Source organism: Squalius cephalus (assembly GCF_949319135.1).
Source record: "Squalius cephalus genome assembly, chromosome: 13".
NCBI classification, from domain to species: domain Eukaryota; kingdom Metazoa; phylum Chordata; class Actinopteri; order Cypriniformes; family Leuciscidae; genus Squalius; species Squalius cephalus.
This window is the reverse complement of record NC_137134.1, coordinates 5,505,153-5,521,623: the sequence shown is the minus strand read 5'-3', so window position 1 is coordinate 5,521,623 and position 16,471 is coordinate 5,505,153. Positions and strand designations below refer to the sequence as shown.

The 16,471-nt window shown below is 39.2% G+C and overlaps 1 protein-coding gene across 2 annotated transcripts in view; it reads right to left on the bottom strand.

The window, feature by feature from the left end:
* The window catches only part of kcnh1b (potassium voltage-gated channel, subfamily H (eag-related), member 1b), a 69,944-nt gene extending 61,248 nt beyond the window's left edge, over nucleotides 1-8,696 (bottom strand). For both annotated transcript variants that reach the window (XR_013823064.1, XM_079889653.1), the window contains exons 1-5: nucleotides 8,542-8,696; nucleotides 6,637-6,760; nucleotides 6,321-6,427; nucleotides 6,104-6,232; nucleotides 5,729-5,847 (exon numbers count right to left, since the gene is read on the bottom strand). Coding sequence is in view for 1 of the 2 variants with exons in the window: in XM_079889653.1 (XP_079745779.1) it covers nucleotides 5,729-5,847; nucleotides 6,104-6,232; nucleotides 6,321-6,427; nucleotides 6,637-6,760; nucleotides 8,542-8,614 (552 nt within the window). In the remaining variant the exon portion in view is untranslated. The remainder of the gene's footprint in view (nucleotides 1-5,728; nucleotides 5,848-6,103; nucleotides 6,233-6,320; nucleotides 6,428-6,636; nucleotides 6,761-8,541) is intronic.
* Between the last annotated feature and the right edge of the window lie 7,775 nt (nucleotides 8,697-16,471).

Below are 16,471 nucleotides of genomic sequence, written 5' to 3'. Positions count from 1 at the left end.
ATCAGGAGTCAGGGTAGTTCAGTAGTCATGGTAGTTCAGTAATCAGGAGTCAGGGTAGTTCAGTAGTCAGGATAGTTCAGTAATCAGTAGTCAGGATAGTTCAGTAATCAGGAGTCAGGATAGTTCAGTAATCAGGAGTCAGGGTAGTTCAGTAGTCAGGGTAGTTCAGTAATCAGGAGTCAGGGTAGTTCAGTAGTCATGGTAGTTCAGTAATCAGGAGTCAGGGTAGTTCAGTAGTCAGGATAGTTCAGTAATCAGGAGTCAGGGTAGTTCAGTAGTCAGGGTAGTTCAGTAATCAGGAGTCAGGGTAGTTCAGTAGTCAGGATAGTTCAGTAATCAGGAGTCAGGGTAGTTCAGTAGTCAGGGTAGTTCAGTAGTCAGGAGTCAGGGTAGTTCAGTAGTCAGGATAGTTCAGTAATCAGGAGTCAGGGTAGTTCAGTAGTCAGGAGTCAGGGTAGTTCAGTAGTCATGGTAGTTCAGTAATCAGGAGTCAGGGTAGTTCAGTAGTCAGGATAGTTCAGTAATCAGGAGTCAGGGTAGTTCAGTAGTCATGGTAGTTCAGTAATCAGGAGTCAGGGTAGTTCAGTAGTCAGGATAGTTCAGTAATCAGGAGTCAGGGTAGTTCAGTAATCAGGAGTCAGGGTAGTTCAGTAGTCATGGTAGTTCAGTAATCAGGAGTCAGGGTAGTTCAGTAGTCAGGATAGTTCAGTAATCAGGAGTCAGGGTAGTTCAGTAATCAGGAGTCAGGGTAGTTCAGTAGTCAGGGTAGTTCAGTAGTCAGGATAGTTCAGTAGTCAGGAGTCAGGGTAGTTCAGTAATCAGGAGACAGGGTAGTTCAGTAGTCAGGATAGTTCAGTAGTCAGTAGTCAGGGTAGTTCAGTAATCAGGAGTCAGGGTAGTTCAGTAGTCAGGGCACTGATCAGGGAGTCGGCCATTTTAAGTTGCACTGAAACATTCGCCCCCTAAAAAGTCCCTCAATGCACCGTGAAAACCAGGAAGCATCAATGCTCACTATGTTCCCTTAACGGAAGTGCTGAGGCGCGAAACTTGCTTTTTTGATGTTTTTTAAAATACAAACCATTAATTATATTTCAGAATAAACATACTTAAATCATTAGAAAGGTAATGAACATAGTCTAACTAACATTTATAATTTATTTACTGCTGAAATGTTGCAAAGTGTGCAAAGTATTTATTATAATGCACTTGACAAATAATGTCAGAAAGATATCAGCTCTGCTGTTGTTCATAAATACCAGAAGTGATGTTGTACAATGAGGATGTTGTCATGTCACCATCAATGTCTCAATGTGTAGTGTGCAAGGGTCCTTACTGTCCTTACCAGTGCCTGAATATGTGCAAACAATATACCGAGTCACGACTGAGGACGCTAGGGAGCTGATTGAGATGCACCTTGTGCCTCTTGTGACTTCGAATAGTCATAGACTCTACAATACCTTTAAAGGGGACCTTTAAATATATTTAAATATATATTTAATATACGTCTCAGGTGTCTCCAGAATGTGTTTGTGACATTTCAGCTTAAAATACCCCACAGATCATTTATTATACCATGTTGTAAATGCCCATTTTTGAGTGGAAGCAAAAACATAACGTTTTCGTGCATGTATCTTTAAATACAAATGAGCTGCTGCTCCCCGTCCCCTTTCCAGTATAGTGCCAGAGATGGTCTTTTTATTGGGAGATACGAGGGTCCGTGGCTCTACCATTGTAACGGCTAACTTGGACAACGTGTCTTGATAACCAATCACATTAAAGCCTTGACGTCACTGAATTTAATTCAGAGTCGTGCGACAGTCAATCACTGTTTGTGGATACAATACAGTGTAAAAAATATATTCATGATTTGTTATCACAACTTTTTTTCTTTTGTCAAATCAACTTAGATAATTAACATGGTTCAGATAACATAATATTTTGTGTTTCTGTTGAATAAACCAATCTCTTACATTGTATTAACTCAAATGTATGAACTCAAAATGTTAATGCAACCAGGTAACTTACTTTAAGTTAAACCAACAATCATTTTTGCAATGAATGAGAGGTGCCGTAAACTGAATCATACCTGTCAAGCAATTGTCCTTGACTTCTCTTATAAAACAGCATTTGTCTTGTGTAAACTCTAAAAATAGATCAATCCAAAACTAATGTTTAAGAGCAAACATGTTGAAGATTAGCCAATGGGCTTTCGATTCATTAAATGATAAGCTATTTCCTCACAAAAGCGGTTTATTCAGAGTAGTGAAGCTATTGACATCCATTAAAAAAAAATTAGTTCCCTGCGTACCACAGTGTTAGCAGGCGTTACGCTAGCTTCTGCTAAGGTTGCAGGCTTGCCTTCAAGTGGCTTTGATAGTGCTGTGCCTTTATAGCTCGTGCCTCAGATACTCTGCCAAAAACTACCAAAACATCTGTTTGCTTTCAATCATCTCTATCACGGTCGTGGTCACGTGACATTGCAGTTCTTCAGAAAGCCGGCTGTCATGAGTATTCAACTCATTTCTCTTTCACACCTTATTGCACTTAAAGGTTATGTCAAAAACACACAAAGTTCACATAAACACGGTAGGTTATGTCTGTGAACATAAACAGCAGGGAAAGAAATCGCATGTGTATATTAGATCTGTGTATTAAAGTGAAAGCAGTGTGGTAACACTTTACAGGAACAGGAATAACTACACAGGAGCAGATGAGTAATGCGTTATTAACACTTCAGTAACTACTATTAACTAACAAGAAACTCTGATTAATGAATTAGTAAGTAATAGTGCTTAGTTGAATGTGGTAGTTCACTTTTAGCTAATCAGTAACTACTAAAGGTTCATAATTAATGTGAACAATGCATAGGTCATGAAGTGAAGGTCATGATAACCCACTAGTAATGACTCAAGTATTACCAAATCTTTCAGAAGGAATTACAAATTATCTAGAACAGTATTATAAAGTGTATATATTTATATCATATATGATATGTATATCCACTCTAAATAGAGTAAGCTAAGTATCCATGGCTGGAGAAACATCCCGCTGCATGTGAGTGTGTGTGAGAACAGAACTTGGAGAACACAGATGATCTGCTCTATGATTTCAACACACTGAAAAGAATGTGAAACAAGAAACTGAGGGAGGAAATTCACTAATGCTGTCACCCATTCCGCTCCTCAGTTCCCTATATCTATCTGAACATTAGGACACTGATGACTCAATACAATTATGTGGTTTGAGCTGAACAAATTACAATATCTGCTTAATCTGCACAGCAAATGGTTCATAAGCTCAAAAGATACTACAGTTTTGGCACAAACGGTTAGCGTATGCTTACAGCGAACACATAGCATCTCATACTTGATATTCAACAATATTATTGATCTGCCCTACATTGACACCATTGTATGAGAACAGAGCTGAGCTGGACAATGGCATCGCTGTTTTCTCCAGAGCGGCTATATATATATTTATAAATGAACTAAATTAATAACTTTTTTACAACAAAAATGAACCATCACTGAACTTATTTAAGCTGGACTATGGACTATTTTTTTCTAGATCTGTTGTACAGCCGAAATAAACTCTGTTGAATTATTTTCCTGTTATCTCTGTAAAGCTGCTTTGAAACAGTATTGTAAAAAGCGCTATATAAATAAAGCTGACCTGACTTAGTACTTTCATACTGGCACTTTTGGTGTGCAGCCGGGTTTGACTAATGCCAGAGTTCGGCTCGTTTGGATAATGTGAACACATGTTTTCCCGAATTTGGCTGTGCATCCGCGAACCATACCTGAGACCGCCTAAGGCTGTGTTCAATTAAAACAAACTCTGGTGCCATTGCTGTATTAATGCCGTTCATTTGAATAAGTGTGAACGCTGCCATCTGAACCCTGGTGCGCACCAAACAAGCGGACCGAGACGCTTTAAAGATGAGTCTCGTCTGCTTCCAAACTAACTCTGGTGCAGTTCAACTGAAATAGGAACGCAACACAAACCAAAGACAAAACGGCCTAAAACGACCCTAAAAAGGACAGATTGCTCAAGTTTTGTCTGGACCGAAAGAACCAAGAGAACCAAAGTATGAACACAACCCAAAAAGGCTGGTCTGGGGTACGGTTCATTTGAGCTCTGGTACAGTTCACTGCTGATATGAACGCAATCGTACTAAATTGCGGAAGTGAACAGATATTGATGTTGTATGATTTAATAAAATATATGATATATCATTCAATGTGTTTGTGTGTGTCTCACTCACTTTCCTGACAATCGTGACTGACAAACTGCATTCACTGCATGAGACAAATCTAATTTCTGCACGCCTTCAGCATTTTCAGTACATTGACGGCAGATAAATGCAAGTGCTGTTATGTGCTGATGCAAAAACAAAGAAAAACAACAAAAGAGATGTGAGCAGCTCTTTCCATTTTGGCGCCTTCTCCTTCTTAGCCGTTGCCAAGCATCATGGGTATGCACCGCAGCTCGATGATGCAAGCGGACCCCAGTTTGGACCAAGCGGCAACCTTCCCATCTCTCTCTTGAATCCAACACGGAAGTGACTTAAACTGCAGTTCATCAACTGGCCACTAGAGACAGGCTCCAAAAGAGAGTCAGTCCCATTGACTCCCATGTTAAAATGCCCAACTTTACAGCAGAAAAAAATATGTTTACAGCCGGGTACTAAAAGTGGTTTTGGTCTATATAGATAATTTTGCCCTTCATGACGACTGTGATGGGGGTGATTTTTTTTATAACTCAAATATAAGTTCTGCATAATTAAGGGCGTGGCCACTTGAGTGACAGGTGGATTGTTGCTGCTTCACTACTAGCCGTTTCTCTACTGTCTGTTAGCGTCACGTCACCTCAGCTAATCCGCCTCTTTGCACATTTTCGTTTATCCGGGAGTGACGCGCGGCCAAGATGGCGACGCCCACTTTGGGCTTCAAAAATGCTCTTCAGAAACCAACGGCTGACACTACATCCATATTTTTTTACAGTCTATGGTTTGGACCCAAATAATATAATGTGAACAGAGACCAGCGGGGGAAGGGGGAGGGGGAGTAATCGAACTCTGGTTCAGGCCAAGCAATTGAACCAAGTGTGAAAGCACTCTCAAAGTATACTCCATTTGATAGCATTTCTTTGTCAAGTATCTGCACTATTTCTCTCCAGAAGCTATGACTGATAAAAAATGCCTTTTTACATGTTTAAACTACAGTTGCAAGAATCAGTTACACTTTATTTTAAGGTGTCATTGTTACATATATTTAAGGACTGAATTATTTAGTTAGTTAGGGTAGGATTTGGATTTGGTTGAGGGTTAGTTGCATGCAATTATGCATCATTTACTGTTATTTGTAACAAGGACACTGTAAAAAAAAAAGTGTTACCCAAGAATCTCTTGTTGTTCCGTCTTTTCAGGCTCACTTACGCAGTATGCATGCTGATGATGTAATTTGCATCACGTGCACTGTATGCATACCCTATAGCGAGCCAACATGTGCTCAGGAAGTGTTCTGCAGGAACTGAGGGGGACGCTGATGTGGAGTGTGTGACGTGAACAGCAGCCGCACATGTTGGAGAGTTATCTCAAGACAGCAGAGGGGCTTTTGGGATTGCAGCACACACTCTTGGCCAAGAGGGCTCAGGTATAAATGGATGGAGCGTTGCTTTGATGAAAGTGCTTGAACACACATGCAGACACAAACACAACAGTGATCACCTCGGCCAGACGGGAGTGCTTGTGGACGTTCTCGCCCTTGTGGACAGTGGGCGTCAGCTGCTGTAACACACCACGGCTGCTGGTCAACGCCCGCGTCAGCCGAGCAAACTTTCCCCAGCCTTCAGTCACATAACAAGGGGAAATGGTTAGAGACAAATACATGTATAATGTAATGAGTGTTTATCAATCAGTCTTATAAAGTGGGTAGTTTCATTCCTGCATGGTAAATATACAACATATATATAAATTGTTCCAGCAGTGAAAACAACATCCTGATTAAATCTAAAATCAAACACAGAGAACAGCTTTCACTTTCCTGATGCAGTTTACACCAAATGAAATGTTTTGGCTGATGGGAAATGAGTCAAATCAAACCTTTAGATGAGTCGTCTTCAATAGGCTGCTTGAATGCAGTGATATCGCTGAAGGTGCAGAGGAAGAGTACAACTTTGTCCTGTTCGTTTCGGATGGGAGCAATTTTGATGAAGAACCACACTGGCATCCCTGCAATATCAGCATTTTTTTTTTTTTAATTCCTTGATAAATATGATAAGCTTAAACTCTTTCGAATGATTTCAAATAGGCAACTCACGGTTCTTCTTGTACATGAGTATTTCAAAGGAGTTCATCTCATAGTTCTCAAAGGTCTGGCGGACTTTCTCGCAGGTTTCTTTGTCAGTGAGTTCCCCGTACAGAAAGCTGAGAGAAGGACAGAGAGGCGTAAATAACCAAGAATCTCTATTAAAATACTGAGTGAGCCATAAACTCAAGCTGTGAGCCATGATGCCAAATCCATGATCTAACAACTTGAGGTTGCGGTGAGTCTTCATTACATGGGTCCTGATTTGTTAACTGACACTAATATGACTTATGCAGTTTAATTATTAATAATAAAAACAGGTAAGCACCTGCATGTGCTGCTCTTCTGCATGACTTCAGCACGATGGTAACCAGACAGCTTGCAGAATCCATCATTGCTGTAGACAATAGGCCAATCCACAATTTGGGCATTCCCCAAAACAAAATTGGTGTCTGCCAGGAAGAAATGAAAGATTATTTTTTATATTGTGGTTACATCAGCAATTGTATAGGGGTCTCAAGAGTCAAGACTTAATTCTGATATAAGTAAAAACACTAGCTCCCTTAAGCTGCCATCACATTAGCCAAATTTCACACTGCAAAAAAGATCCATCGCCCATTACTAGTGTAGCAATGTTTGAAGCACAGCTCACACAGAAGTCACTCTCAAACCCAGCAGCTTTCTGTTGGTCAACATGGTGAACGCACGTGACCAACTTCAACACGCTGTGAAATCTGTGTGGGGAAATCTCTTACCCCTGTGCGACATTCCCAAATTCGCTGAACAATGGTAAATGTGACCGCAGCTTTACTCTTGAAGAAATAAGCAATTCCATGGATGAATTCTGGACACATATGCTTACTTTCACACATAGAAAACCCTTGTGTTTGCTGATCATCTTTATTACCCTCAGGTTAAAGGAGCTGTAAATGATTTTACCAGGTTTGGCTAGTTACCGCTGGTTACCTTTAGGTCCTGTAGATGCCATCATGACAGTTATGTCATGACAATCCTGATTGGCTGATGGCACCACAAGTATACACACAGAATAGTTGCTAGCTGAAGGCTTTGGGACTGAGCTGTGACACGGTGTAAATCCATTTAACATATTCAACACCTACTATATTATAATGACATATTTCTACAGCTATTAAACGCAGCTGCTGTTGAATGGCTAGCATAAACCTTTAGTTACGGCATCTGATGGCAGTGGCGACTGCTGAAGAACAGAATGCCTGATATCTGATACGCTTCTTTAAAATAACCATTTAGAGCACCTCAAACACTGACTTTAACAATGCTTCATAGATAACTCTTAATTTGATGCTCGATCTGCATCGCCAAATAGTGTGAAACGAAAGAATCCAGTGCTAGAATGTTACAGTGATTTGTTTACCAACAGACAGCCAATCATTAATGACCTCATTAAATATTCATGAGCTTTCTACAGTCACAGTGTAGAATGTAAAGAAAGATCAAACAGGATTACTTTAAAACAGAGTAAAAAAAAAAAGGTGATTTTGTTTTGTCCTATAATGTGATTTCACCAGCAAATGATTAAAGAAGTAGCTCATCATTTTCAGATCTCTATTAATACAGATTTTGTCTCTTTACTTGGGTGTTGATGCCTCCCACAAATTCCCTTGATTGCATAACAAGAGTGAAAGCACATTAGCAGTACAATATACAGAGAATGAATGAAGGGATAAGAGAAATCACTTCTACTGATCTAGATCTACAAACTACAGATGTCAACGCAAGCGATGGTGAACAGAAACAGCACCACAGTGGGATGGATGGGACTGAACACAGCAAAACATCAGCTATACCTGTCTGTCTATGAGAAAATGTCCAAACTGAAAAGTCGAAAGGAAAAAGTTACAGCAAGAAAAAGCATCTTTGTAATTGTCTTTATTCCCAAATTAAATTCTAAACCCCTACTTAAAATTGTATATGAGTTAATATTTATGCAGTGTAATACGTGGGCTAATAGTAATACATAATTATATATAATATGCAATAGAAATACACATACACAAGCACAGCAGTCTAAAACAACAGATCATTTAATGTGTGAAATAAAATATATCAGAGTAATCAGTGTGGTACAACAGCATGAGAACTGAATGGTTATACTATATGTAGGCACAACTAAAGCACGTGGAGTGAGCTGACTGTAATGTTGCAGAATAAATGATCTCCCCAATAGGAAATAGTGAAAGGCTTCTCTCACCGTTGGAGCGGCGGACTATGTTCTCCAGGAAAGTGTTCTGCGGGGCCACCAGTCCTCTGCGTCCCCCGGCCATCCCTGCTCCTCATGCGGTCTGAGATCAGTGTGAGGATGAGGACGGCTCCTGCCTGAAAGCAGCCTACATGATTCTGGCCAGAGTAAAGAGCCCGATTCAGGATATAAAGCACAGGCTGCTTGTGCCCCCCCCTCCCCAACCAGAGTCTCCCATAGACAACATCAGTGTGAAGAGATCCAGCATGTGCTGAGTCTGACCATCAGGGATCGACGGAGACATCTGTTGGGGAGAGGGAGAACTACAGAATAAGCAAAACCTGAAGATTTCACAATTTCATACAATCATCTGAACACCTAAGGTACTGCGACCCTTTTGAGTTTGTTCTGTGCAATTTCTGGGTGTCAGAGATTGTAAAACACAGATACCCCAGACTTGCACCGCTGCTCAGGTCCACAGACTCTTATGGGGCTGTTTTTCATTATATCTCTGCAACTGTGTGTGCTAGAATATAAATTATTGTTTTCCCTCTGAATTCGTCAGTTAAGTAATCAAACTCCACTTAGGCTGTTAGTCCCATTTGCACTAAATGCCCTATATCTGCTGAACTCGAAGTCAAAACTTAACTAAATTTGGCACACATCAACAACGGGACATTATGAGGATGCATGCAAAATTTTGTCTAATTCTGTCCATGGGCTAAAACTAAAACCCTGTCATATTCATTGTATTGTCAAGATTATATAGCACTTGTGTCAAGCAATGTGTGCAAACTGATTTTTTTTTTTTTTGGAGGGGGGGGGGGTGTAACTCACCACAAATTCAAAATAAAAATATGTCAACTTATTTTACTTCCTAGTAGAACAAAGAAAATTGCCACAAATGGCCCATCAATGTGTTAGGACTATGGGAATTACACTGATAATACCATTTCTTGGACAAAGACATTTGAAGTTTGAATTTCATTTTTTGAGTCAATGCTGCCATCTATAGAAAAAGGGGCATTTTGCTCAAAAAGAAAGAATTTCTAGAGTATACTGCCATCTAGAGCAAACACAGCATATATTTCAGCATGTCATATGAATATAATTTCATAGCTTTTATTTTTTCATTGAAAACTAGCATGTTAGCGTTTACTAGCTACCAGATTGATAACTCGCTCCTCTACTAGCATTACTTGATTCATGAAGATAAATGGAGGACCAGATAGCTTCCGTAACATAGCCAAGCAGACAACAAATTCGAAAAACTAGAGATAGTATGCAAGCAATATACTTACTAGTCCAACAGCATGACGGCCAAGTCAGCATCGGTCCCCTCCCCTCCTCCTCCTTTAGCTCACGCCAGCGAGCAAACGCTGGACCAATATTGATCCTCGTCCGGCCTTTGATTTTGTCACTCTCCCTTTTTCTCTTCCTAGTCTCCTCCGACAAAACCTTTGCCTTCTTCAGTTTCGTTGCTGGTTCAGACATGACAACAACATACAGGTGCTGGTCATATAATTAGAATATCATCAAAAAGTTGATTTATTTCAGTAATTCCATTAAAAAAGTTAAACTTGTACATTATATAGACTCATTACATGCAAAGTGAGATATCTCAAGCCTTTATTTGTTATAATTTTGATGATTATGGCTTACAGCTTATGAAACCCACAAAATCAAAATCTCAGAAAATTAGAATATTACATGAAATCACACAGTAATTACACAGTAATCCCATGGTCATTGAACCAGGTTTTGGTTATTTTGGCAGTGTGGGCCGGTGCAAATCCTGCTGGAAAATGAAGTCAGCATCTCCATAAAGCTTGTCTGCTGAAGGAAGCATGAAGTGCTCTGGAAATGTCCTGGTAGACGGCTGCGTTGAGTGGACAGCACAGTGGACCAACACCAGCCGATGACATGGCTCCCCAAACCAACACAGACTGTGGAAACTTCACACTGGACTTCAAGCATCTTGGATTGTGTGCCTCTCCATTCTTCCTCCAGACTCTGGGACCTTGGTTTCCAAATGAGATGCAAAATTTGCTCTCATCAGAAAAGAGGACTTTGGTCCACTGTGCTTTATTAAATCCAGAGTCAATGCAGCCGTCTACCAGGACATTTCCAGAGCACTTCATGCTTCCTTCATTTTCCAGCAGGATTTGCACCTGCCCACACTGCCAAAAGAACCAAAACCTGGTTCAATGACCATGGTATCACTGTGTAATTACTGTGTGATTTCATGTAATATTCTAATTTTCTGGGATTTTGATTTTGTGGTTTTCATAAGCTGTAAGCCATAATCATAAAAATTATAACAAATAAAGGCTTGAGATATCTCACTTTGCATGTAATGAGTCTATATAATATACAAGTTTAACTTTTTTAACAGAATTACTGAAATAAATCAACTTTTTCATGATATTCTAATTTTATGACCAGCACCTGTACACGCGCTATACCAGCCGGCAAACAAACGCTAGTTGGGCTCTCACGTCCGAATTTGAGGAAATGGGGGGTGTGGTGGGGGGGAGTGAGGTATGCCGTAAAGTAGTCGAATTTTGTAGTTTTTTTTGTGCTCGGGTTACCCGAACCCCGAAGTTCCGTAGTGCCAGTAAAAGCGATACAGACCCCATCAGGCTATGGCAGACGTGTCATTCAACCTATTGTAAGTCGATGTACCATCACAAGGGTCTTGGAAATATATTATGAAGGTTGAAAAACTACATGGTGTTGCTTTAAGTGGACACTATACAATTCATTAATTCCATTTATTTCTTATTCAAACCAGCATAATATCTGTAATACAGTCTTGGTTCAAGTGTCTAGGTTTTAATATATTAGGATTAATGCTCTAAAAACTCCATCCATCAATTCTTCAAACCGCCTGTCCTATAATGCTGGAGCCTATCCCAGCATCTCAGACCATAAACACCCTGGATGGATGGATGGATGGATGTTCTATCATTGTAACCCCTTTAAAAAGTATTAGCTGTATGCAAGGTCACCCACATATGGTTTTTCACCACTGAAAATGTACAGTTTAACAATTTGGTAGTTTCAACATGGAATGGCCCCATTATCTTGCATACATTCTTAAAGTTCTTAAAGTTCTTAAAGCAAGTAACTTAAAAAAAGTTTATGAAGTTTTGGGTGTCCAATCCTGCTCCTTTGAGGGCCACTATCCTGCAGAGTTTAAACTCTAATTAAACGCACCTGATCCAGGTAATCAAGGTCTTCAGATTCGAAGGGGGTTTCTCAAACGAAGGCTGCGTCTCAGTTTGAAGGATCCTTGGAAGGCAGCCTTCGTTTCGCGTCCTTCATTAGGCTTGAAAACCAATTCACAAAAATAAACTGGTGGAAAATGTGTAAAAAATTATGTTTTCGGACATTAAGGCATATATGTTATCTTTTGTTTAGCTGTAAATTAATCACTAACACTAAACTGACAATAATGTAAGCCACTGGGAGATGCAGATGGCTGTCATTCACTGTATCAATTGGTTTGTAATAAGCGGAAATTAATTTCATGTTTTCTTATAATATTACCAAGTGGCAGCATGTATAATGAAAATAGCAGAGGGCCAAACACAGATCCTTGCGGCACTCCATAATTTACTGACATTATCTTTGATTTATACCAAAATGGTAAGGGTCTGATAGATACAATCTAAACCACCTTAATGCCTGACCCTGAATACCACTGTAGTTTTGTTATCGATCTAAGAGTATGTTATGATCTATAGTGTCGAACGCAGCACTAAGATCAAGTAAAACTAGTATAGAGATATAGCCTTGGTCAGAAGCTAGAAATAAGTCATTTGTAATTTCAGCGAGTGCAGTTTCTGTGCTATGATGGGCCCTAAATCCAGACTGAAATATTTCATTTCTATCATTATTTTGCAAAAAAGAGCCTAATTGAGCGGACACAACTTTTTCTAGTATTTTAGACATAAATGGAAGATTTGAAAATGTGTCTGTAATTTGCTAATTCATTTGGATCTAACTGTGATTTATTTATGAGAGGCTTAGTAACTGCCAGCTTGAACGATCTTGGAACATAGCCTAGAGATAAAGACGAGTTGACAATATTGCGAAGAGGCTCTTCTGATACAGGTAACAACTCTTTCAGTAATTTAGTGGGTATTGGATCTAATAAACATGTTGTTGGTTTAGATACAGAGGTTTATTTAGCTCTTCTTCACCTATGGTTGTAAAGCAGTGCAGTTGTTCTTGAAGGGTGATAATTGAGGCTGAATCATAAGACGCTGTTAAAGGTAGTACATTTACAATTGTATTTCTGATGCATTAGATTTTTTCATTGAAGAAATTCATAAAGTCATTCTAATAAATTCTAATAAACGTAAGTTAGGGAGGAGTGAGCCAATCTAATCTTTCAATCAACAGCCTGAGTATACAAGCAGCCGCTTACCTCTCTCTAGCATCAGCTGTTCCAGTATCCCTCCACCTCTGCAAACTCCACATTCATCTCAGGTACCTTGCCCTTCAATTATCATACCCTACATTTAGTCACTGAGGGGTATATCAGAGCTCGAGCTGAAGCTGCTTCATCGAGCCCCTCTTCAGTGGACAGCAAGCCAAATAAGTTTAACCTAATATCTTAAAGATTTTATGGGCAAACAAACTTGTTAAGTTTTAATAGTATTTTCGTGCTGTGACTGTGGGAACATGTGGTATAGCCATGCTCTCTTACTAGAGCGTCTCATTCTAGTGTTTAATCGCTGAGGAGGACACTAGCCTACAAGCCTCAGAACGACTGAACTAAAATTATAAAAAGTTGTAGTAAATGCTTATATTGTTAAAGATTTCTATTTTGAAAAAAATCTGTTTTTTTTTTATTCATCAATGAATCCTGAAAAAAAAATTATGCAGCACAACTATTTCCAACATTGATAAAAATCATCCCAGAATGATCATGTGACATAGAAGACTGCAGTAATGGCTGATGAAAATTCACCAGTTTAACTCTAATAGGGACTATTTTACACCAGAGGTTCCCTTTACACAGTACAGCTTATTGCGACTGCACTGGGGCGTTAGGACCCACTCAGGCCTCAGGTTGATCAGACCTGTGTCCTCTCTAACACCTCTTCCAGCAGATACCCAGTCTCCAGGAGGTCTCCCATCCAGATGAAGACCAGGCTCAACCCTGCTTAGCTTCGGTGGGAGTCCATGCGAAAGCTTCAGGTTGACCTCTGCTGGCTGGTACTATTTCCTTTGCTACTAAGACTTAAAAGCACAACTAATGGAAATACATCACCATTATGGTGACATCAAATGAAACAAACATTAGAGTTAAACCCCTTTTAATTCTCAATAAAAACTTCTGTAAACATCTAACAGAGATAAAGTCAGTCTGGTTAGTAATAAGTGAAGCTGGTAATGCTGTTTGTGGAGTTGTTTAATCCTCCTCTGCTGAGATCTTCACAGGTTTAATGTCTTCTTTTATGTCATCAGTCCACATGTGCCAGATGTGGGCCGGATCTGAGCCGACACAATGTTGCTATCTAGGCCTGGACATTCAAGGATTTTGTGTGGCACCCTATTGAACCCACATAGCAACATTGTGTCGGCCCAGATCCGGTCCACATCTGGCACATGTGGAAAGATGATGCGGTGTGGAATGACGGCCCTTGGGCGGCTCACTCCTGTGTGCCAGATCTGGGCCACACGCAGGCCATAGCAATGCCACATGTCAGCCAAGAGCAAAGAAATACACCAGAACTGGACCTTATCTGAGCCACAAAACCTGTGTATATTAAATATGGAGTCATCTCAGCCTTAATAAGCCTGTTAACAAGCAGAATCACTGAAGGAAAGAAGAGAACAGAAAAAGAGACGAGCAGAAACACAAGAACTACAACTGACTTCAGACACAGCCTAAGATGAAATCAACTGAAGAGAAAAGAAGACATTAAATCTGTGAAGATCTCAGCAGAGGAGGATTAAACAACTCCACAAACAGCATTACCAGCTTCACTTATTACTAACCAAACTGACTTTATTTCTGTCAGACGTCTACACAAGTTTATATTGAGAATTAACAGAGGTTTAACTCTAATGTGTTTCATTTGAAGTCTCCATAACAGTGTTCAGTGTTTCCATTAGTTGGGCTCTGAACTCTTATGATAGCTTTGGTCTTTTTTGGCTGCTGTGTGAGTGTGTTTGTTAAACACAGTTGCAGCAGCAAAGAACGCTAATGTGAAATGAGATCAAGTGATGATCTCTGTTGATGTTTTTATAATCATTATGAAGTTGACTGATTCACTGAGATTTTTTGAAACTTTAACGAATAATTCATATTTTCATATCACAAACACTGAACTACTGCATCATGAGATCGAACAATATTATAATAATCAGTAAGAAGAAACAAACATGAGCATGAATAGCTAATCCATGATGAGATAATTAAGTGATTAATTGAGTGATGATTGACTATTATTGAAGACACCTGATGTTAACGAGCAGAATCACTGGAGAAAATCACAAATTGTAAGCCACCATTATGGTGATCAGTGTTTGCTTTAGTTGGGCTCTTGACCCTTATATGTTTACTTTAAATTTTGCTTGTCTGCTGTTATGTAAGGGATAATGTATAGAGAGGCGGTTGTTATAGCGAATAACAAGCCCGACAGGCTGAACGAGACCCCGACGCGAAGCGGAGGGGTCTTGAATCAGCCTGAAGGGGTTGTTATTCGCTATAACGACCGCCTCTCTATACATTATCCCGCTTATTACATGGCTACCTACAAAATAAATAAATAATTTGACACGAATTATTGATTTAAAAAGGAGTTTATTGATTTAAAAACGATTGTATTGCTTCCGCCAAAGAAAATAGTCCGTTCCGCGTCCATAGCAACGCGCTGTTTTTCATGGCAACGGTCTGTTATACTTCGCAGCGGTCTGTTATCAAGAAATAACACACCGCATTCTACATTGGAATTCAGCCAAGCCATGTAATAATGATTTATAACAGTCAGATGAACAAAGAGACAATGTGATCTGATGGTGTTGGTTATGTTTTGACATAATCATGTTGTGATCCAAAAAACGAAGCTTAGTGAGATAGTTTGGTTTAACTTGTTAATTACAGCAGCTCTGTGATTCTACAGCATATGATTTTCAGTATTTTTCATATAATCCAAAATATTTAATAAACATTGTTCTGATCAAAAGACTTTCAAATGAATTTATTTAGAAACACAGACATCAATAATCAGCCTGTGAATCTCAACAATGGTGACAATAATAAAGCATGTTGCAGTGGCTGCCACCAGTCACAACTCATTAATGGCTCCCATCATGCATTGCGGTATGAATAAATTATGATCTGAATTGTCTATGTAATTTACTTTTCCTAATTGAATATTCTGCTCGTCACCATTGTTGAGATGCATAGACTGAATCTTGACGTCTGTGAGTGCCTAAAAAAAGATTTTTTTTTTCTTTTTCAAAACAACTTTTAAGAAATCCTTTGTATATTATCTAAAATTCTGGATATTTATGCAGAATCACAGTTATTCTGTGATCAACAACATAAATCTACGTCAGAAATAACGATCTTAATGAGTTCAGTGATCAAGTTCAAATGATGATTGTCTTAATATAACCAACACCATCAGATCACTTTTTTTCTTTGTTCATCTGACTGTTATAACTCAGATACAACAGCCAAACAAAATCTAAAGTAAACATATAAGGGTCAAGAGCCCAACTAAAGCAAACACTGATCTCCATAATGGTAACTTACAATTTGTGATTTTCTCCTTCAGTGATTCTGCTTGTTAACATAAGGTGTCTTCAATAATGATCAATCATCACTAAATTAATCACTTAATTATCTCATTAACTTTAACACTCTTGAGTGTTAATTTAACACTGGAGTTTTTGCTGTGTAATTTGGGTTAAGGTA